The following is a 24,734-nucleotide window of genomic DNA, read 5'->3' on the forward strand; positions in this document are numbered from 1 at the left end:
TGCATGCTCTTGTATTCAGTTTGGTAAACCTGTTTGCTTTTCACCTGAGGCGACACTGATGTAGGTGGCAGCGTGCTCTACATTCCAGATTCCAGTTGCTCATTTCTAAAGTGATTACATTTTGTGTATTAATCGTATACCCTGTTGCCTTATTCTAATCATTTATTAGTTTTTTTTATCTTTTTCTTTTTGTTGTTTTTAATGTTTGTTGCTATATTAGCATTTAAAAATATTATTAAGGCTGGGCATAATAGTGCATGCCTTTAATCCCAGCACTTGGAATGCAGAGATAGGTAGAGCTCTGAGTTTGAGGGCAACATGGTCTACAGAGTGAGTTCCAGGACAGCCAGGGCTACACAGAGAAACTCTGTCCAGATAAACCATATATCTGTGTGTTTGTGTGTGTGTGTATGTATACATATATAATATAATATATATTATTTGAGAATGCAATTCAGTGTGTTTTGGTCATATTTACCCTATCTCTCATACCCCTCAGTCCTCCCAGATCCACCCCACCTCCTTCTCCCTACAACTTCCTGTGTCTTTCTTGTTTTACTAACCTATCCGTTCCATATCCGTATATTCCTGGCTGAGACCATCCACTAGAGATCCACCCCCCCCCCAGGAGCTACATCTTAAAAAAACAAAATAAATCCCAGACTCTCCCTCCCTGAGAAGCTGCCAACTATTCATTGCTCCTCACTGGGCGGTGAGAGCTCAAAGCCCCTCCCGGTGCCAACTAGCATATTTAAATATAGACACCTCTTTTCCTTGTCTTCCAGTCTGAGCATCCCCTGTTTCTTTGTTTGTTTCTTTGTTTGTTTTTGGGCTTATTGCTTGACCTAGAACTTATAGAATTACGGTAAAAAAGCCAGAAGTGAAAGAGAACATCTCTACCTTTTTCCTGTTCTTGGTGGGAAACAGTCAACTTTCTCCACATTCCACCCGAAGGTTCCTCTAGTGGGTGGTCTCAGCAGCAGGCGCAGCCTGCCCACTCAAACACAAGAGTCTGCGTGTCTCATAGCGCACTCCTGACCCCAACTCACTGACCGCTTTTCTCATGCATGGCTACCTCTCATCTAACTGGTCTCTGAATCTATTAATATGATCATGTGATCATTTGCCTCCTAGACTTGTCAAGACCATGGATGACAGTAAAATATTTTCAATATTGAACCATTCTAACTTGATTATGATATAAGATTCTTCTTACAGATTTTTGAACTCAAATTTCTAGTATTCTGTTGCTATTTTTTTCTTTTGCTGAGGATCAAATTCTGTTCATGTCCAAGCATACACTTTACCACAAGCCACACCTTCAGATACTTTTTGAGGGTTTTTGTCATCTTCTTCATGAGAAATATCGGTTTGTGCTTTTCTCTGTGTTATTTTATTAGAGTGATGTGACCCAGGGGTACGTCTTGTGTATGTGTCATTATACTCATTTTATTTATTTATTTATTTATTTGTTTGTTTGTTTGTTTATTTATTTTTGTCTTGAGACAGGGTTTCGTGTGGTCTTGGCTGACCCAGCACTGAATATGTGGGGGAGGGGTGGGGAGGCTAAGAGTTCAAGGTTGCTCTTATTTAATGGGAAAAGGCTTTGCTTGATTCTTGTCACTGGTGTCATTCATTACAAATCGTGTCGTTAAGAATGCAAAATAGAGGTGACATTAATCAGAACTCTGAAGGCACAAACAGGGAAGAAGACACTAAAGGATTCAAGATGGGAGATTCAAATGACAGCCAAGCATAAGCCTGTTGGGAGCCATCTCTCTGTACAGGTACACGACCAAGCTTCCTTACTTTTCCTGTGAAGGCATCACTGCAGCACGTCAGAACCGCAGGAGCGAAAGTGCAGCACAAGTCCCCAGGCTTCAGAGGTGCATTAGCATCTGTTATGTGCAGGCTTAGAGGAGACAGAGTGCAGACAGGGATAGATCTGAAATGACTCCACAGACTTTAATAAAAAGAACATCTGCTAAGCTAAAATTCACCTGTCTGCTGTGAAAAAGGAATTGGTCAATCTCAATCTAGAGCCAGGAGGGACAAAAAGGACAGTTCAATTAGTATCTAAAGTGTCTCACGTTAGATCAGCAGGCAGGGAGTGTAGGCTTTTAAAATGTACATTTTTACTACTTGAAAATTGACAATTATTTAATAAGTTTCTACAATACTCATTTGCATAAACCTCCACTGGCAAAAGCACTAAAAGCTTAAAAGCTAAAAAGCAGAAGGTAATAACAAACAATGATTTTACTTATAAAATAACGCTGAAAAAAAAAAAAACTATCAGAGCAGCAAGACTTTCAAGCAAAATGTATCCGAAATGGTTTAATTAGACTAAAATAATATGTAAAGAGCCTTTTGTTATCGGGTAATATTTTCAAGCATCTAAGAATAAATGAGAAGTTAACTTTTACCTGTGTCTACACAGCTGGCGGCCTGTAGGTCCGAGCCTTCAGGGAACACACCTTGATGCCTCACACTGTACTCCATGAAGGGTGTTCTCACAATTGTTTTTATTTTTATAGCTTAACCTTTACCATACATTGACACTTTATCACCACACAGTGTTGGGGGCTCTGGGATGTCATTTCACACTGCAAGTTCTGGTCAAATAAAGGAGAAAGTGAACAAAAATCCAGTTGAAGGCTTCATACTGCCAAAGAAACGAGGTATAGATGGTGTGTGCTGTGCCGTGTGGAGACACAAAGTCTAGATGCACACATGTGTGATACTCGGCAACAGGTGGTGAGTAGGGCACATGTGAGTGGTGGCTGGGGCACATGCTTTGTATAGGGCATCTGCAAAGTCCAGATGAAACAGAGAGAATCACCTGTTTGCAAGATTTACACACACACACCTCACACCTCAGGTCTGGGGGCTGCCATGATGCTATTTTTTTTTTATTCTTTCATTATTTGTTCACTTTACATCCCAATTGTAGCCCCCTCCCTCCTCTTCTCCTGGTCCCAGTCTCCCCTCCTCTCTTCCTCTATCTCTCCTCCTCTCCCCTGAAGAAAAGGGGAGCCTCCCACACCTACATGGGATCACATCAGGATTGAGCACAGTGGATGCTGTGTTTATAATCTAGTAAAACTCTGTGGAAATGCTGGCTTGCACTTTACTCTCCTGCTTCTTGATGACTTAAGCGGCTTTATCACATCTGGCTTGGGGGTCAGGAGGCTGCATCCTTAACCTGCACTGTCCCTTTTGAATATGACCTGCAGATGTATGGCAATTTTTTTAAGTTTGCTTAATGTGATGCTTAGTTAACACCACTGTAGTTCCTCTCTACATTTCTGGTGTAAATAAATGTCTAAGCTACGACCACACTTATAACCTCACACTGGGATGGCTAGGGAACTGTAGTCTGTGTGTATGTGTGTGTGTGTGTGTGTGTGTGTGTGTGTGTGTGTGTGTGTGTGTGTGTGTGTCTGTGTGTCTGTGTGTCTGTGTGTCTAATACAATGATATATATGTTATTCATTTAAGCTCTGGCACTGCCTCCTTCACCTACATGCCCCATAAGTCTGTATGAAATCACATGGAGTCCGTGTGCAATGCTTACTATCTGTGCTGCCAAAGTTCTGAATTGAATTCTCTCCAGGAATGTTAGCGTTTGAGTTTATTGTTTCAAGCTAACGAGTATGCCTTTAACTCGAGGCACAGACAAGGGCTGAAACCAGATTATGTGGCCTTAAACCACATAGCAATTTTCCTTGTGAAATCTGTGGCTGTTTGAGTACAGTTTGTATAAAATAATCAAAACACTCTGGGGAATTATAAGCTTCTACAGTGATTTGTCCCCCCCAGAGCAGCTCAGATCTGTATGATTGTACAGAACTCAGAAAGCAGTTGGCTCAACTTATTGTGTTCATTATAAATAAAAATTAACACTAAAACCAACACCTTGTAATTTTCTCTCACAAACTGAGCTTATATGAAGCAGGAAACACAGGGTAGGATTCATCAGCCTTGGGTGAACCATAACATAAGTAGAATCCAGCATGGATCAGTTCTAGTTAATTCTGAAAGCTATTAAAACATAAGCTTATAGATTTTATGATGAACATGTCAACTAGGAATTTATCCTAAGGGAGCAATTATTAATTTCCATCTTTATTTATTTGTTGAGTTCCTGGAAGATATTGTTGATTTTTTTTATGGAATCAGGAGTAGGCAGATATTTCCTTCTTTTGCTGAGAAGTGAACATGCTCATGATGTGCTTAATGCACAGCAAACTTGTATATTGTGTGACCTTTTAAACATGCAGTATATATTACCAGTAGTTTATCTAAAAACAATTAGCATGATATAATGGAATCTCACTCGGAAAAGGTGCTTCCTAGTAATCAGCTGGCTCTAGTGAAACAAAGGAAACAAGCACAGCACCAGCCTATTCCCAAGCTGTTAAAATCTAGCACATCCTCTAGAGAGAGAGTGTGTGTATGTATGTGTGTGCACCAGTGTATTGCTGCTAAACAATTGATTATAATCCAGTAGTATTAGAACCACAATACAATAACAAATTGTGGGGCAGGGCAGCTCAATGGGCATAGTGTTAGCTGTGTAAGGATGACTGAATTCTTGCCTGGGTGGGTGTGGCCGCTGCCTGCCATCCTGAGGCTCCAGAGGCTGAGACAGGGAATGCCCATGGAAGCTGGCTAGCTGGTGAGCTCCAGATTCAGTGAGACCCTGCCTCAAAACACAATGGGGAGAGCGGCTGAGGAAGACCCTCAGTGACAGATTGTCATTCCATAAGAACGTGTACACGCATATGCACAAAAGCTCACCCCCACACACGCAAGCACATTGCACAAGCTCACCGGCACACTAAATTGTAAAAGCATTGCATATCATTCCCCACAAATAAGACTCGTGTATCCATGTGTGCTTGATCTTCTTATTCATCCATTCAACATGACTTCCCGTTTTTAAGAGAGAATGGGAACTAAGTTCTCTAGAATAGATACGACTGAGCTTGTTAACCCATGGCTATTAAGAAAAAAAGAAACAGGGATGAAGTGGGTGTTTACCTTGGGTACATTAAAGAATCAACTGGATATTTTTCAGGTGATGATTCTGTCATTAACCTAAAATTCTGCCTTATAAATCGCACAGCTGTGGCTGTTCCCTTGGCGTGGCAGTTTTTCATGCTGCAATTTACTGTAATTCGTATGGACTAGGGTTATAGAAGAGCTTCTGTAATTAATTCTTCAAATGTAAGTTTACAGAAATAAACTCACAGAGTGGCGTGTGACCAAATTTAGTGACTCATGATTAAGAAAACAATATTTTAATTACAGTTTCAGAAAGCAATTTATTTTCCAACCATTCAAAACCATGAACAGCCTTCTGGCCTCATCTGGGGTCTGTGCTGAGGGAGATGTCTTGCCAACATGTCTGTTGGATTCTCTGAGGCTTTGGTATTCACGATGATGTGTGTGTAGAATGACTTGCTGTTCTGCAGGCTGATGAGGGTCGTTCCAAACCGAAACTGCGGTCAATACCTATCCCCCTCAGCCTTCAGACTCTGGTTTCGCTAATAAATTGCAGGATAACTGTTCATTATGGTATATATTTATAACTCAAGATGTGTCCTGAGTACAGTGAGGAGTTTTATGGGGTTCTAAGAAACAAAGGAGAGACTATTACAACCTTTGTATGAATCCCTATAGCTGTTGCCTTCACCACCTACTGTTTTCACCAGGAAAAGCCATGCTATGAGGCTGTGGGCAGAGCTTAGTAGAAAGGTATGTGTTAGGGCCTGGGTTCCAGCTCCAGTACAGGAGAAAAAGCAAAGAAAATCATCCCATGGGTTCAGACACCATCTCCAGGAACAAGGCTCTTCTAGGCCCTGTCCTCTGACATGTTCACAGTTCCACGTCGTTGCAGGATGTTATTACTTGCGAATTTCATCTGGGTAATTCTATGGGTCACAGGAGTCTTGACCTTTGCAACAAAGACTGAAATGTAGATAGGTTAGATGTCTTGCCAGGTCATAGAGCAAGATGAATGCTCCCTTACCAGTGTGGATGCAGCTCAGAATAAACACAGGGCATCTCAGCAGTGTGGATGCAGCTCATAATAAACACAGGGCATCTCAGCAGTGTGGATGCAGTGCTCTCACAGCTGGTCACAGACAGGGCATCTCAGCAGTATGGATGCAGTGCTCTCACAGCTGGTCACAGACAGGGCGTCTCAGCAGTGTGGATGCAGTGCTCTCACAGCTGGTCACAGACAGGGCGTCTCAGCAGTGTGGATGCAGTGCTCTCACAGCTGGTCACAGACAGGGCGTCTCAGCAGTGTGGATGCAGTGCTCTCACAGCTGGTCACAGACAGGGCGTCTCAGCAGTGTGGATGCAGTGCTCTCACAGCTGGTCACAGACAGGGCGTCTCAGCAGTGTGGATGCAGTGCTCTCACAGCTGGTCACAGACAGGGCGTCTCAGCAGTGTGGATGCAGTGCTCTCACAGCTGGTCACAGACAGGGCGTCTCAGCAGTGTGGATGCAGTGCTCTCACAGCTGGTCACAGACAGGGCATCTCAGCAGATTCTCAGACACTCTTAAAGAGATGAGTCAGGGCAGGGAGGTGGTTGGGAAAATCCTTTTTGTCCAGGTGAAGGGAAGCAGCTCAGGAGCAGGGTGCCAGGGGAGAAGTGTGGAGTACTGGTGTGGGAAGTGAGGCTGATGGAGGTGTCAGGAAAAAAAAGGGGGTGGGTGGGCATGTGCAGCATCTGTCACGACGTACAGAGAAGTTTCCTCATCTTGTCAGAGTTCCTAGAGCAGAGCCAGAGGCTCCGTGAAGCTTACTGTTTATTTGCTCTTACTTAAAAGTGTTCCCAGCTGGGCATGTATTTCCTATTGACCCCTATTCTCACCCCACTTGCTGTTAGGTCCTCGCCCTTTTCATCATAGTCTGTTTTACTTCTGCCTTCATGTCCCTGTTTTTCCATCTTGGGAAAGAAATTGAAAAAGAAGAATTTAGCCTGTTACAGGACATTTCTATGGGGTAGTTTTGGACTCACACATACAAAAGCCACACGGCACGCCCAGGGTCTCTGAGTGGGCAGGACAACACAGACAAGAAAGCGCCAACTAGAAAGCCCCCATGTTTCGGTTTCTATTGCAGTCATTACCAAGTTCACACTCGGGGTGCCTGACACCCTCCGGCCCTGGGGGAGAGCCTACTTTTCTTTCTTTCTTTGAAATTTCCTTTTTTATATGTGTGTGGGGTATGACTGTTGTTTATGTGTTCATATGTGGGCTGTATGGGCAGGTAAGCATGCACATGTTTTTTTTTTTTTTCAGTATCCAAAGTCTGGATATTTTTTACATTTTAATTTATTATAATTTATTCAGATTATATCCCAATTATTATCCCCTCACTCTTATTTTCCTGTTCCCACCCTCCCTCCCCCTTTCACAGTATTCCCATCCCTTAAGCCTGTGACAGAAGGGGTCCTTTTCCCTCACTGTACACCAGAGCCTATTAGGTCTCATTCAGAGCCTGCGTCCTCTTTCTCTGAGTGCCACCCAGGCCTCCCCACCAAGGGGACATGGTCAAATATGGGGTAGCAGAGTTCATGTCAGAGTCAGTCCCTGTTCTCCCCACAACCATGGAGAATGAGCTGTCCGTTGGCTAGAGCTGAATTGGGGGTCTAGGTTTACTGCATGCATTGTTCCTTGGAAGGTATAGCAATTTGACATGTACATATATATGGGGGGCTGATCTTCCTGTATTTTATAGTTCGCTTATTGAAGCTAGATCTCACCAGTGGCCCTGCCTCCCTAGCCAGCATGCAGCAGGGGATTGATGGTCTCTGGGTCCTGAGTGCTGGGATTACAGGTAGCCACCATGGCCTCCCACCATTTATGTGGTAGAACTGACCTCTATTCTGAAGCCTTCTGTGCTTTCCCTACAGAGTCATGCCCCAGCCTCAGCACCCTTCCCCTCCTCTGAGCAGTTCCGTGACCTTGGCCATTCACTAAGGCTCTCTGTGCCCCAGCTTTCCCATATTTGGAATAGAAACAACGGGAGCTGTCTGAGCTGTCACTCAAAGGGCTACATAATTAAAACACAAAGACTTTAGAAAAAGTACATCATTCGGGGTAAATATCTAATGAATCTTAGTGATTTATAGAAATTCATAATCAGAGCATTCCACAAATAAGTAAAGATTCAGAAGTGTTGCCCTGGCAGTGTTGCCTTTTATTATAACAGCGTCATTTCACAGTAGCAAACTCAGGAGACAAATGGTCTGAATTAGTCATCTCACACCATGTTTCCCAACGCGTTACCAGTCACTCTTGTCTTGCCAACAGTGAGTGAGAGTTCCCTTTCCTCTTGGATTCACCAACATCTTATTTTCTACAATTTAATTTTTTTTTATAACAGCCATTCTGACTGGGGTGAGATGCAATCTATAAATAGCTTTAATTCTCATTCCCTGAAGGCTAATGGTATTGAACACTTTAAGAAGTGCTATCTATTACTGTTTCTTGTTTTTAAAATTTTTTTCTTGATTTTTTTTTTTAGTTCTTTGTATATTTTTATATAGCAACCTTTTTTGGAGTAATAGGTGCACAAGGTCTTCCCCACCCACACACAATCTATAGGTTACCTCTTCAGTCCATTGATAATTTCCAGCACGGAATCTGAACAAAGGGGATAGGACTGCTGAGCTTGGGGTTGGGTGGGGAAGATGGGGGCAATGAGAGCCTTGGGGAAAGCTTAGCCAAAATTAAGAATGAATGAAAAAACTATATAGGAGCCCACTGCTTATAAACTAAACTTACATTTTAAAAATTAAAAGTTGAAGAAGTGCTCTGCAATGGGAGTGTCATGGCGATGCCTCTCAGAAATCAGAGGCAGCGAAGTAAGAATCCCCAGTGCAGGTGCCGGATTCCCCCGATTGAGCTGTGGGTCAAAGATATTTTCAGAGACCTCCAAAAGAACACAGGCTACTGTTGTCGCTCTTGGTTGTGCGTCAGGACTAGGTGATAAGACCCCATTGTTGAAGGCAGTGCAAGCTTCTTTTACAGGACTGAGACAAACAAAGATGCCAGAGATCTGGAGACTACCTGCTGACTAGCAGTATATTGGAAGGTGTTTTGTAGCTAGCTGGGGCAGAAAATTCACTAACAGCCCCACGCAGCTGTGAAAAATGTACGTATGCTGTAAGCTGCCCCACCAGGCAGGATATGCTCACTAGTGTGATAATAGCATGACTAATTTAGGGATAACCAAGTGGGCTGTAGTTGGAACTGAGGCTGCTCCATGGAAGGAGATACAAACTTGGCACTACATTCCTGGCCAAAAGCCCACGGCGAGGAGGATGTGGGCTCAAGTGAGCACCGCATTTCCGTTGTTCCCTAAATGAAGAGCATGGAGTCAATCTGACATCTAAGTGGTTGTGCCCTATGAACTAGCGAGGTTCAGCCTAGGGTGGAGAGGCTCCCTTTGCAGAGGGTGAAGAGTGACGTTGGGACTCAGGTGGAAGTGTTGATAGTAAGTGACTGGTGAGTGCTCAGCCTTAAATGCAACACGTGTATCTAAGAAACAGCCAAGAAAGGAGGACAGAGAACATTTGGGAGCTGAAGGATGGAGAGGGTGCTCATAAAGCTCCATCCCTTCTGGCCCTGCCCACTGTGGGCGGGGCCATGCCTGGGCTGGTCCAGGGTTCTATAAGAAAGCAGGCAGAGCAAGTCATAGGGAAGAAGCCAGTAAGCAGCACTCCTCCATGGCCTCTGCATCAGCTCCTGCCTCCAGGTCCCTGCCGGGCTCGAATTGCTGTTCCAACTACCTCTAGCGATGAACAGTGATGTGGACACGTAAGCCAAATAAACTCTTTCCTTCTTCTTTTGCTTTTGGTAATAGTGCTTCGTAGCAACAACAGTAACCCTAAGTAAGAGAAGGAGTTATCATATTTTTAATGGTGTCACCACTGGGGAGCTGTTGTGGTTAATTTAGCATTATGTCCTAATAATGCTTATTATCAGGCCTATAATTATTATTATGGCGGTATTTTCTAACCTGCTAACAACCAATCAAGACACAGACAGCTGTTATATTTTAAAATAGCCTTAGTTAACCTGAGGCAGGGCAGATATTAATCCCCTAAATTACTTCTCATAGTGGGGCAGGTATCCCATACTCTGCCCCAATTCCATGCCATCTGCTTCTAACAATTTCTATCAAGTTATCTTCCATCCATAATCCCAAATTCTTGTTAATTATCATCATCTGGTCCAAATCTCCATCCCTGCCAGCCATCTGCTTCTCTTCCACCTAACCCATAGCCTCTCTTCCTTCCCATGATCCTCTCTGACTCCCCAAGCCCAGGAACCTTAGCCATGCCTATCCCGTTTGCCCTGCCCAGGTGTGATGGCCTTTATTATTCAAACAGAAACAAGGTTCTTAGGCAATGTTACAGAGTAATCTTGGGACACAGAGACAGCAAGCAGTAATTAGCATTGAAGTACATCAGACCAACCTCCAACAGGAGGCTTAGAAAGCATTCAGAACTAAGGAAGGTGGGTGCCAGCAGGCAATGGGGGGTGAATACAGTCAGGATACATTGCATATATGTAAGGAACTATCAGAAAATTAAAATATAATTTTGCCCAGATAAATTTTATTTATTTTGTTTATTATAAATAATAAAAATAGAAGAAAATGACAGACTTCTGTGTCTCCAGTCGGCTTTTAAAATTTTATTCTTTTGATTTTAATTTTATTATTTTGATTTTCCCATTTACCCTTTAAGTTTAAATCCATCAAAACTTTGTTTAGTCATTATCAATTAACAGTAACGCAAGCTAACAGTATATTAAAAATCAAGATACTTGTAATGTATGCATGCAATGCATGGAAAAAGACAGACAGAATTTTAGTAGCTTGTAATTTTTTTTGCTGTCATCTCTTAATATATAATTAACTACTTAATCCTATACAGTCATAATTACTGTATGTTTATAATACATTTTCATATCTAGCAAGTCTTGGCTGTTCTTGGCACTGTAGATTTGTATACACTGTTGGGGGTTGTACTCAGATTTCACATACACACGTGCTCCCATGCATACACACTCACCGTAGTTTAGGTTTTGGATGGAGTACATTGAGTGTATAGCTCAACTGAGGGAGAACTGACATTCTAAGAATAGTATTTATAAGCCATTGACACCATAACCTTTAGGAGACATGGATAGGTTTTACATAGATGCCTTGAGCATCTTCTTGATATCTTTGTGCTGTTGTGACACTTGAAAAGGGGCCAGTTGCTACCTTTGTTGCTGATACTTGGAAATGCGGTTAATTATAGGGCTTTGTACTCATTTGTTTTATTATGTACTCATGTGATCACGGCATCACTGAGCAATGACAGCTGAATCCTTTTTCAGCCCTCTAACACGCACTTTGCCAGGTTCTCTAGCCCAGCTCATCTTTCTGTTCCCATTGCTGGCAGGCTCCCACCACCCTGAAACTTGTCTAAAAAGCATTCATTTAATATGCATATTTAGTATTCTATCACTTAGAAGTATATATCTTAATTTACATAGTTCTCTCTCGTTTATCATTTTAAAATGCATTTTTATCTCGGTCAGAGATAGCACAGTGTCTTAATTTCTCTTCTTTTTGCTGTTACAAAACATTCTGACGAAAGCTACTTAAAAGAGGAAGGATTTCTAGTTCCAGAACATTCTAAGTGACAGTCCACTGTGGCAGAGAAGTTGAAGCAGCAGGTGTTCCAGGGAGGCTGACTACACGTGTCATCTGCAGAGAAGCAGAGAACACGGAGGCACGTGCACACATGTGATTACTCAGATGGCTCTCTTTTTATATGGTATGGACCATTTTCCAAGGTAAATGGGTGTGACTCACAGTATATGGCCCTTCCACACCTTAATACCACCAAAGTAACCCCTGCCATACATTTTCAGAGCCCTTCTTCCAGATGATTCTCACCAAGTGACAACCAACATGAACCATCACGCACAGTGTATTCAGTTTCATTCTTTTGAAGTCTGTTGTGATGTGTCATGTATTCTAGTGACGTACTTGAGATGTCTACAATAAGCAATTTAACTTCAATTTCTGTGAATCTGGACTACACACTTGAAATGTCTCTCAGTCCTGCTGTTGTTTGTTGATATAGTTCATCTCTATTTAAAAAAAAATCTTGCTGAGACTGCTGTATCTTTACTAAACTTTTCAGAAGGTTTTATCTTTATTTTTAAATTGTGTTTATTTGTGTATATTCGCATCAGGTATATGAACGGGAGTGCAGATGCTTCACGGGGCACTCAGAAGAGGGCATCGGATCTACTGCAGCCGGATACAGGCAGCTGTGAGCTTCCAAATGTGGGTTCTGTACTCTTAGCTACTGAGCCTTTGCTCTAGCCCCAGTATGCTTATATTCTAATAACAGAATTGTTTAAAGATGTCTCTAATGTTATAAATGTGTATACTTAGTTCTATGCCCTTTGCATTTTTTTCTGGAGGCTGCTAACACGTGAGGGCTCACACTGTGGAAGGACTAAGTCTTGGTGACGCTCTGACACAGGTCTGTCTTGACAGCGTAGAGCACCAGCTTTTGAGTGCTTCCTTAGCTCTGTGATTCACAGCTTAGTGCTATTTCCTGAGCAGCGTTGGCAGGAACACTGTAAGAAACTCGAGTGTGCGCCCTACCTCATCCAATCAGTCATTGTTTAGGGTTTACACAGAATATCCTCAGCTCTTGTTTTGTCTCTAAGCCATTGTTTCTTTGACTCATTTGTTATGGTGGTTGTATCAATGTTTTAAAGGAATCTGTTCTCTTTGGCTGATTTGGAGAGCACAAACAATCTTCCTGGACTTTTTGTAGTTTCCATGGAAACTATAGCATGCTTTCTTACCCATCAGTTTTTAAAGTCCGTTCTTTAATCTCACACCAGGGTGACTCAGTGACCTTGACACCATGGACTCCATTGTCTCTTTCCTATCTTGCAACTCAGCCACTGTAAACTTTTCACCTTAACGGCTCTTGTCTTACTAATACTCTAAACAACTTTTATCAACTTCATACTTACTACTTGTTTATTTGAAATTATTTTCTGTTTCACCCATCTAGAAATAATTCCACCCAAAGAATGCCCTTAAACTCTTCTTTAAAGAGGGTGTGTTGTAGAGAAATGTGCTGCGTGCTTTAAGTCTGATTATCGTCCGTTCTTGAAAGTCATTTTCTCCAAGCACAGCGCTCCACTGCTGGGCTGTTCCAGCTCACTCAGCTCAGGGGCCATCTGTGCTTTGCTTCTGCCCATCATCGCTTCTCTTAGAAAGAGACTCTTGCACCTTTAAAATTATTTCCCCCCTTTTCTCTGGATTCCTGGAAGACTTTTTCATCTGCATTCTATTGAATCCACTTCCTATGTTTATATATAAAAATATTTCTCTATCTTACCAAAGAATTATTAGACATTCTCTTCTCTTCTCTTCTCTTCTCTTCTCTTCTCTTCTCTTCTCTCCTCTCCTCTCCTCTCCTCTCCTCTCCTCTCTTTTCTTCTTTCTCTATTAGTGCACACATTTGTGCCATAGAACACACATAGAGGTTCACAGTCTGTGGGATACAGTTCTTTTCTTCCACTGTGTGGGTCCCCGGGATCAAATTCAGTTTATCAGTCTTGGCAGCAGGCACCTCTTCTGGCTGAGCCATCTCTCCAGGCCCTACCAGACTTTTTTTTTCTCTCAAGTGAACTGTGTCTTTCAACTGCAGGGAATTCTGACCCATTTCCAATGTGGTTTTTTGTTCCTTTAACTTTCTCTTCTCCCTTTGGCTGGATGAACACACTATTCTTTGAACATCTGTACTTTCCTCTGATATGTTGTTTCATTTTCCTCCTGGATAATCTACAGCTGGATAATTTATTCAATTTTGTGGAATGAAAACATCCTAAGGAGAAGGATCATGATGACGGCTTCACCCATTGCCAGACTTCCAGCACTGAACAGAACCCTTAAAAAAATATTCTTAGAGTCTCAATGATGCCCATTGCACGAATGGCTCAGAGCACCAGTAGTTCTTGTATCTAAGGGCTAACTCATCAATAAGAATGATACAATCAATTCAAAACCCATTCAAGGAAACAAGTACTGATATGCATCAAAGAAAGACTGTCAGAAAAAGATAATAGGGTGTATTCCAGATGGTTTTATGTCTTCATAGAATACCATGATTTAGTTCTCTTTGTGTCCAAGGCAGAAATCACTCATTTTCTCTGTATAATCAGCTACAAGATAACACATAATGAACAGTATCTGGTTTCTTGGCCAGCAGTCAAGCAGCAAAACACACCCCAAAATAGTCAAGCAGTCCTTCGGGGTTCTGCTAGACAGTGTTCCAGGAAGCCATCAGGAGAACATGTGGTCTTTTTTTTTTTGATTTATTTATTTTAAAACTTGGGTAGTTTTATAAATAATATAAACATAGTGATAGATACACAAGATATCCTAGAACTTGCAATGATCAAAGAAATTTTGACACAACAGTAGTATGCACATGGTTTACCAAGACTGGGATCCTCTGCCTTGCAAGGGCTTTTTTTTTTCTACTTCATTTTTGGAATTTTAGAGTTGTGGGAAAAAGTCTGTGAAAAAAATCTGAGATTATATTTGACTTTTACAGGGCAGTGTGAAATAAAGGGTGATGCTGGAATAAAGTATGTGGGGCTTTTTTTTCCTGTTCTATCTGATTTGATTTGATTTTTTTATTTTTTTAAAATTTAATTTATTCATATTACATCTCAATGGTTATCCCATCCCTTGTGTCCCCCCATTCCTCCCTCCCTCTCATTTTCCCCTTACTCCTCTCCCCTATGACTGTGACTGAGGGGGACTTCCTCCCCTTTTATATGCTCATAGGGTATCAAGTCTCTTCTTGGTAGTCTGCTATCCTTCCTCTGAGTGCCACCAGGACTCCCCATCCAGGGGACATGGTCAAATATGAGGCACCAGAGTACGTGTGAAAGTCATACTCCACTCTCTATTCAACTGTGGAGAATGTCCTATCCATTGGCTAGATCTGGGTAGGGGTTTGAAGTTTATGGACTGTATTGTCCTTGGCTAGTGCCATAGTTTGAGCGGGACCCCTGGGCCCAAATCTGCCTATCATAATGTTCTTCTTGTAGGTTTCTAGAACCGTCTAGATCCTTCTACTTTGCCATTCTCCCATGCTTCTCTCATCTAGACTCCCAATAGGATGTCCTCCCCTCTCTCCCAGTTTCCTGGTAAGTGAAGACTTTCATGGGGCATGCCCCTTGGGCTACTATGCAGATATAAGTGAGTATATACCATTTGACTCTTTCTGCTTCTGGGTTAACTCACTCATTATGATCATTTCTAGTTCAATGCATTTGTTTGTCCACAAATTTTGGGAATTCCTTGTTTTTAATAGCTGAGTAGTATTCCATAATGTAAATGTACATTTACATTCTTTATCCTACTTTATCCATTCTTCTCCTGAGAGACACTTAGGCTGTTTCCATGACCTGGCAATTATGAATAAGGCTGCTATGAACATGGTTGAGCAAATTTTCTTGTTGTGTGGTGGAGCATCTTCTGAGTATATTCCAAGGAGTGGAATAACTGGGTCTTGCGGAAGCCCTATTCCCATTTTTCTGAGATAGCACCAGATAGATTTCCAAAGTGGCTGTACTAGTTTGCATTCCCACCAGCAATGGAGGAGTGTTCCTCTCTCCCCACATCTTCGCCAGCATGTGCTGTCACTTGAATTTTTGATCTTAGCCATTCTGATGGGTGTAAGATGGAATCTCAGAGTTGTTTTGATTTGCATTTCCCTGATGACTAAGGAGGTTGAGCATTTCTTTAAGTGTTTCTCAGCCATTTGATATTCCTCTGTTGAGAATTCTCTGTTTAGTTCCAAGCCCCATTTTTCAATTGGGCTATTTGGGTTGGTGGTGTTTAACTTCTTGAGTTCTTTATATATTTTGGATATTAGACCTTTGTCAGATGTAGGGTTGGTGAAGATCTTTTCCCAGTCTATAGGATGTCACTTTGTTCTGTTGACGGTGTCTCCTGCCTTACAGAAGCTTCTCAGCCTCATGAGGTCCCATTTATTATTGATTTGATTTTTAAGACAAAAAAAACCTGGATTCTAATACATACAAGATCAGAAAGAGGTGTCAATGAACAAGAGAATTCAAGAAAATGGGGCCAAAATTCCCTCTGCCTAGACAGACTAGGACAACAGTACTCATTTATCCAAAGGTAAATTCAGACTCCCACCCCAGAGTTAGTCTTGGTGAAGTGTGACCTCAGCTGACACATTCTCCTGACTTGCTGTCATACCTGAGAAACATGAACTTTATGAACCAAAGTCAGATTCGGAGTTTTCAGTGGTCTTAAGCTTGACAGAGCTAACTGCTAGTGACATTGTGGAAACACAATGTCTGGGGTACAAAGCATCGAATGCACACATGGGCTCTGTGTTCAGTGGCAGTGATGGCATGAGGCAAGATTGTTGCTACTAACTGTCAAGTGACACCACATAGAGTCACCTGGAGAGAGGCGCAGTGGGGGATTTCCTGGATCAAGATGGCCTTTGCATAACTCTCTGGGGGAGTGTCTTTTTTCACATATACTTTTAGTGTGGTTGTGGTTTGCTTGCATGCGCTCAGTGTACCACAAGTGTGTCTGGTGCCCATGGAGGGCAGAGAGGGCACTGGATCCCCTGGATCCGGAGTTACAAAGGGTGGACTGACATACGGGCTCTGGGAATTGAACCGCGTCCTCTGGAAGGGGAAGCCATCTCTCCAGCCATGGAGAGATGGTCTTGGTTACATTAATTTAGGTGGGAGCCCCACCCACTGCAGGTGTCGTAATTCTCTGGTTTGAAGTCTTGAACCGTGTCATGAAAAAGCTAGTTGAGAACAAGGCGCACACAGACTCACTTCGCTCTGTCCTTCCCCATGGCTGTGAGTAGCAGCTCCAAGTTCTTGGTACCATGATTTGTGAACCACAGTGAGCTAGCTGTAACTTGGAATTATGCGCTAAAATAAGCATTGTCTCCCTGTGCTGCTTTTTGTGAGGGTGTTTTTATCACAGCAACATAAATGAGACTAGGGTACGAGGGCCCTTACACGTCCAGGGTGGTGCTTCCCCTGCCTGCAGAGGGCAGCACTGACCGAGGCCCTAGTGTTTGTGGGAGTCGTGACCCTGGGAGGTTAGTGCCAGGAGAGCCACACCTTGGCTCCCTGACTTCACCTGCTGGCCAGAAGTTCTAATACTCTAAATGGCCCGTGTCTCTCTAAGCTTCTACTCTTCAACAACTGGGGAATAGAATAACTTTCAGTTTTCAAGCATAACATGATCTCAGTGTCCCTAAGATATATTACCCTTAAAAAATAATGGATCAAATTTTAATGATCATGAAGAAGTTTTGAGTAGTATTCATGAAGAATCTGATAGATTCCTGCCTGTGCTTATAGTGATCTCACATTATTATTGTTGTTGTTGTTGATGATGATAAACCTATTGTGACTACAGCAGATTGTACAGAAGTGTATCATTTGGTGAAATCTTGACAATGGGACCAGGCACACTGACATGAGGTGTTGTTTATGGTGACCATATTCACCTGAGGGAAGTTGGTTGACATGTGCACAATTTAACAAGCTAAGACAAATGTATCTGGCTGTAGATTACATATATGCATGTGCACACACAGACACACACACACACACACACACACACACACACACACACACATCTTTCATTGGACTCTTCTAATACCACAAGCTTCGTATTTACTCAGTATAAAGATTATCTTGACAAGCAACTGATTAAAAAATGCATCAAGTAGTTTGCTAGGGATGTAGTTGCATCAGCACACCCACCTCTGCAGTGAGGCTGTCCCTAAGCGGTCCTTAGCTGTAACTTCTGATTCCCTGGCCATCCTAGCCCTTTGAAGCAAGTGTATTTTGATGACTCTTTACCTCCTGCTCTGCACGTCTAGAATGATCTGAAGCTTCATGTGAGGAGGGGACCACGTGCTCTTACTCACGTGATCCAGGCATCCTTTCTCACTTACGCTCTGGGAATATTTGTCATCTTCACACCCCAGTTCAGTTGAAGAACAGTAAAAGGATAAGAGACTTTGATTGAGGCCAGATACTTTTCATTTTTAAATAACTTGAAAGGAACAGAACTTGAAAAGGATAGAAAAGAGCATCTCTCGGCTCTTTCAGTGAGCCTATCAGGCTAGACAGCCGGGATACACGGAAGTCCATTCTAATCTCTGTTTGCTTTCATGGACTGTTTTTGGTTTCTCTTATTACCATTAGCAGGTGTGGATCAGAATCTTTGTTTTAACTCAAGAATATTATACCTAGATTAGCATTGCCTTGATAGGATTTCATTCCACATCTTAGCACGATCAGGGCATTACTGAGTACGTGCTCTTTCTCTTCTCACCGCGTTTGTATTAACATCTCACCAGAGAATCCACACGAGAACATGACAGGCTCAGTCATTGTCCTCGTGAATTTCATAGTTCAGAGAGGGATACAAATACTAAACGTTAACCACAACTGACATGTATCTAGAGACTGAGATAAGTGCAATAACAAAACAAAACAGAACAGAACAAAAAAAGGGAGGCTCTGATTCCATGATGGAAACTACCAGGGCATTGAATTGAGGCAGAGACTAGGCAACCGTCCTCTGGAAATTCCAGTTGAGCTGATAAGAAGACAGAGGCTGTGAGTTAAAAGTGGATCAGCGTGTAAGGCCCTATTGATGAAGGCAGCTCCTATGTAGCTCACTGAACATGGCTGAATCAAACTGGTGTCTAACTAGCAGCTTAGTCCCTGATGACTGGTGCCCATGGTACTGGGGAGTACCACACATGCTACCAGAGGACGAAGCTGTACACCAACCTAGCTGCAAACCCCGTGACCTGCAGCGGGATACACTAGTGCAGTAGTGGCACAAGGCTTATGGGCATAACCAACAACTATCTGATTGGATTTAAGTCCATGAGCTGGGGACCGTGCCTGACACAGATTAGGTGGCCAAGAATCTGGGACTAGATAGGCCATGAACCTAGGAGAAAACCAAATGTTATGCTAAAGAAAAGTGGCAATGTCCCAGCATCCTGGTGACATTCTGGTACACTCAGAGGTCAGTGCCTTTGCTCAGCCACCCCCACTGAAGCTCCCACCTGCAGCAGAAACAAACACAAAGGCTACAACTGGACGATGGGAGGAGAGTGATAGAAACCTTGGAATATGCAGCCCTCAACGGGATGTCTGCTTCAAACCCCTTCCCTCAGGGGTAGGGAACTTTGCAGAAGAGGAAGAGGAAAGGGGGTAAGAGCCGGATGGGCTAGAAGACACCAAGGAAATGGTGACCTTCAGACACAGCAGGGCGGATGCACATGTGAACCCACAGAGATGGTGGCAGCGTGCACAACGGTGACCTTCAGACACAGCAGGGCTGATTGATGCACACATGAACCCACAGAGATGGTGGCAGCGTGCACAATGGTGACCTTCAGACACAGCAGGGCGGATGCACATGTGAACCCACAGAGATGGTGGCAGCGTGCGCAGGGTCTGCACAGGTCCAAGCCATTTGGGGTCCTCACACTGAGAAGGAGGAGTGGACACAATCCTCTATCCATGATTAAGAATCATCTCCAATTGACAAGCACTCACAAAGGAAAAGTTAGTTTTTCTCCAATGGAGCCTCTGGGTATACAAACCACACTTTAGTGCAGGCTCCTTGCCCAGCAGTAGATGGCCAGCCAAAACAAGCTAATTTTGCTAATTTTTTTTGTCTCATAATGCTTTGTCTGGACATTTTGTTTTTACCTTACTATTCTTGAGCTTCTGTATTGTGGTTTATGGTTTTGTGTATTTATGGGTTCTCTCTCTCTCTGTCTCTCTCTGTCTCTGGTGTGTGTGTGTGTGTGTGTGTGTGTGTGTGTGTGTGTGTGTGTGTGTGTGTGTGTGCTTCTCATGGTTTTTCTTTTTCTCTGTTTTGTTCTATTCTGCTTTATTTTGAATTTGCTTGTTTATTTTCTAAAGAGGAAGCTGACACAGAGTTGGGTGAGTGGGGAGGGAGGGAGAATCTGGGAGGACAAGAAGGAGAGAAAACTAGGGTCAGAATATATTGTATGAAAAAAGCCTATCTTTATTTTTAAAATGTAGATCAGGGGTCAACAGTGACCAGCACGCCTGGTGAGGGAGGGAAAGAGCACATGTGCAGACGTGCAGTAGATCTGGGCTACGTTGTGTGAGCACCTAGTATTGCTCTTCATTGATTTTATGTACGCTGACTGTCATGCAGAAGTTTTGACAGTATTTCTATTTGAAAGGATATTTGATGTATTGTCTGACAGTTTTGTGGAGGACAGAGTAGATGAGAACAAAGCAAAAAGAGGGAGAGGGGGTATTTAGTGTGAGGTATTGTCTGTTGTCAGATCTCTGCATAGACTGGTGAGAGACACAACTGAGCGTACATGTATTCTAGAGGCCATATGAGCTGATCATGGGGTGGCGAGCCACACGAGACACACTGGGTTGTTGTCAGTGGTTTCTGTTTGCTCCCCTGCAACCATATGGAGGACAGTCCCACATGCAGAGTGCAGTCATGCGGAGCAGCCGAACAGAGCAAACTGTGTACAAAGTGCAGCTTCAGGAGGTAGGCACATGCTCATAATCCCCGGGCTTAGTGGGTGGAGACAGAGGAATCAGGAGTTCCAGGCCAGCCTTAGCATTATGATACTCTGTCCCAAATGATGTCCACCTAAACACACACACACACACACACACACACACACACACACACACACACACACACAGAAACAAGTATTGAGGACCTGTGGCAGAGAGGTTGAGAAAAACTCGTATGTACAAGTATCAAAGGCACAGCCATGTGGATGACAGTGACAGAGCCCGCATTGAAGGTGCAACCAGGCTGTACTCTCAGGAGCTGAAGACTCCTTAGCTGGCATGTTCCACAGAAGCTGAGGAGTGGACACCGGAGCTCTCTGTGGTCAGCAGCTTGTTTGCTTGTTGTCCTGTTCCTTCCTGTGGAGTGGAAGTGCTGGTCAGATTCAGGTTGGGCCTCAGCCCTTGAGTCTCTGCAGTCAGGAAGGCAGAGGCCAGCTCTGACCTCTTGCTGTCATCTCTGTAAGGTTGCATGGCCCTTTAGGAGGCAGCAGATGGTAGGCCCACACAGTTCTTGTGTTTTATTAGAGAATTAATCATGTAGTTCTTTATATTACCTCTTTCAAATTTTAGAGACATAATTTAATAGAATGCCAGCTTCAATAAGTGGAGTGTGTGTGTGTGTGTGTGTGTGTGTGTGTGTGTGTGTGTGTGTGTATACATATTAGTAAGGCAAAGATGCTGTAACACGCAGGGGGACCCCTCGAGTGTCAATCTTTACCTTGTGCCTGGTTTAAGAGACTCTTTGTTGTTTGTCAGCTTGACCCCGCAGCCTCTAGGGAGTCTCTCCATTGTAGGAACACCAGGATTTCAAACACACAGTACTTTGCCTGGCAGACTGGCTTTTGGGGGTCCAACTTGGATCCTCAAGCTTATGCAGTGAGCTTTTCCCCCTCTGCCATCTCCCCAGCCATTGGGTTCACACAGTGCTCTTGTCGTGTGATGATCCAGGTCCTCTGCTGCACCATGTGCTCATCTGTAATAATGTTTAGTTTACACAGTTGTAAGCTTTGGATGAAAGAATGGATAGCAAAGCTCTACAGAACACAGCGCACTCTCACAATGTCGGCTCTCTTTCCCGTTGTGCCTTAAGCAAATGTCAGTTGAGTTATCCAGTTTTCTATCCTAAAGAAATGTATCCTTTTCTCATAATTCCTATCCTAAAGTACCTTTTTGACAGAATCGCCTCTATAATTGATTGTGAGGTACTTATTCCTATATTCATTAGTGACCAAATTCTTAGGCGGAGGCTGTTTCAGTGCAGCTCACTTCCAGTTCTTCAAAGGCCGTGTAGAGCTTCCTTAAGGTAGACTGGCATCCTTGAATCCTTTATGATGCACATTGTTTAATGAAAGTCTGGTTTGTATTTTAATGACAATAGTGATCTCTAAAACAGACAAACATAAAAATAAAATAAAAAGATTCTGGAAGCCTGTTCAAAGAAAACACCCTACTGCCCTCTTTGGCCACCAGCGCGAAGCAGCTCTCCTGATTTTGAGCCATTACAATCAGTGAAGTACTCAAGACCTGCCCTCTGCAGCAGCATCAATTTTCTACCTCTTATTCCCGAGGTGATCTTGAGAGAATTGCGGAGAAGACAAAAGCTCCATCCCATTATGAGCCAGACGCGAGGATAGGTTAGACGGGAAGTTATCGCCTCTGGAGGAGCTCACGGTGGCTGTCACTCCACCTGGCGGGGCCAAAAAGCCTCCAGAAATCCTGGCCTAATTGCTTTCTTCACTTACCATTAAATGGCCAGGAGCTGGGAGTCTTCAGCTATGTGTCCTTGGGATTTCCATCTGGTGAAGCTCTGATCTGTACATAAAACAGCTCACTGCATCTAGTCTCTCCCTAGCACCATTTTCCCCTTCAGTTCTGACAGCCCGCAAATCAATCTTCCTAAGACAGATTTTGTATGAACTTGTACTTGATTTTAAATAATTTTCTTGTAATCTAAGCTCTGACCCTACGCTGTCTTCCTATCTTTTTCTTAGTTATTTTCTTTCTTGATCTTTGTATCACTCACAGAGAGGATAGGCCCTGCTGGGCTTTGAGGGTCAGAGTCATAGTTGTTTCTTTCTGTCTCAGAGCTCACAAACGTCTCTTAACTTTATCTGGTAACGTTTTGCTTATGTGCATCGTGTGTGTGTGTGTGTGTGTGTGTGTGTGTGTGTGTGTGCGCGCGCATATATATTGTTTTGTTTTTCGACACAGAGTTTCTCTGTGTAGCCTTGGCTGTCTTGGACTTGCTTTGTAGACCAGGCTGGCCTTGGACTCACAGAGCTCTGCCTGCCTCTGCCTCTCTGAATGCTTGGATTACAGGCATGCATCCTATGCCTGGCTTCTTCACAATATTTGACTCGTGTTCCTGTTCTCACGAATTCCTTCCTAAAAGTGTTTTGTTTAATTTCATTAAAGCGAAAGCCAGGAACCCTTGACTTTCTGTTTGTTGCTATAGCATGCCTCTCTTATGGCAAAGGACATGGAGGTAGTTATCAGGATTTTGGAAATAAAAGCAAAAATTTTCATGCAGGGAAGCGATGAAACACACTAAACTTATCTCTAAAAGGAATCTTGAAATGTAGTCATTACCTCAGTTATGATTCAAAGCAACCTAAAAATTTAGTATCATGAAATACCAGTGGGGAAACTGAGGACATTAAGTTACTTGTCCAAATACAGCTACTTGTTTCACAGCCCTTGGCATCTCAAGGCAGACCTGTCAGATCTCACAATGCAGCTTCTGAGTAGGGAACAGAAGAGTCACTGTCCCTCCTTACATGTCTACAGGCTGCTGTGGCCACTGAGATCTTAGAAGGCAGAGTCACCAGGACCCTTGAAGCTTCTAGCTTTTCTGGTGATGAAGCTCAGTGGCTAAATGCTTGTGAAACATGCAGAAAAGTCTAAGTTTCTGTCATAACAAAATGAAGACAAAATTTTAAAGGTTTAGAGTCTTCTGCAAAGCAAACTAGATAGAGCGGTTGTAATCCCAGCTGGATATAATAATCACAAAATGCTTACGAAGAGTGGCGTAGGCTGGACCACACCGTAATTCTGAGTCTTGGGGCTCTCATTATGTGTCCACAGAAATCGAAGTGACTCAACTGTGAGATGTGTGATGTGGCAGAGCCAGACAGCCCAAGTACCAGCTAGGACTTATAGGACACTGGCTGCCTTGCACAATGCTCATCTATCTGAAAGTGGAGGGAAGCAGAGACTGAGGGAGGAACTTGGGCACTGTGTGCAGTTTGGTGGCCTGAGAAAACAAGCAGCCAGGTAGCAAAGCATGAAAGGGTGAAGAGAGTGTCTGAAAAGCCCAGCTCGCTAGGTGAATATTCTATCTGCCATATTTATATAGTGTTGATGTGTTTATTGCTAAGAAAAATATAAGGTTCCCTGGGCACAAGGTCTTAATGAGATGGAACGTCAGGCATGGTGCAGGACCCCTTTAGCATCAGAACAGAGGAAAGGGGAAAGGCGGTCCTACCTCCTGCTTCACTGTTAGCATCAAGATACTCAGATCATCCAGGTGTCCTCCTCTTTTGCCCCCTGACGGTGCAAATTTCCGACCCATCCCCTTATTAAGCAGCACTAGAATTTCCTGCATACCTACCTATTATTTCCCTGTAGATTAAGGGTTGGCAAACTTCTACAAAGGGATATACTGTAAATATTTTAGGTTTTGTAAGCCACAGTACCCACACCAGCTACTCAGTTCTGTTACTGTAGCACAAAAACAGCCAATGACCTCACCTGACCAACCGACACACTCGAGCATCCTATTCTAATAAAACTTTACACACACACACACACACACTCACACACACACACACTCACACACACACACACTCACACACACACACACACACACACACACATACACACACACATCTCAAAGGCAGTGGGGGTATATTTGCTCATAAGAGGAAATCAAGTATCCTTTTATTGTATTCTGGCCATTCTGCAGACATTTGTGTAAGGAATCAAAAGCAC

At 43.1% G+C, this 24,734-nt stretch overlaps 1 protein-coding gene across 2 annotated transcripts in view; it reads left to right on the forward strand.

The window, feature by feature from the left end:
* The first annotated feature begins 9,728 nt into the window (after positions 1-9,728).
* The window catches only part of LOC311583788 (uncharacterized protein), a 38,969-nt gene continuing 23,963 nt past the window's right edge, over positions 9,729-24,734 (forward strand). For both annotated transcript variants that reach the window (XM_084757679.1, XM_084757680.1), the window contains exon 1: positions 9,729-9,842. In XM_084757679.1, coding sequence (XP_084613805.1) covers positions 9,833-9,842 — 10 coding nt within the window. In that variant the 5' untranslated portion in view covers positions 9,729-9,832. The remainder of the gene's footprint in view (positions 9,843-24,734) is intronic.

The sequence above is a fragment of the Acomys minous genome, assembly GCF_964271855.1.
Source record: "Acomys minous genome assembly, chromosome: 14".
NCBI lineage: Eukaryota > Metazoa > Chordata > Mammalia > Rodentia > Muridae > Acomys > Acomys minous.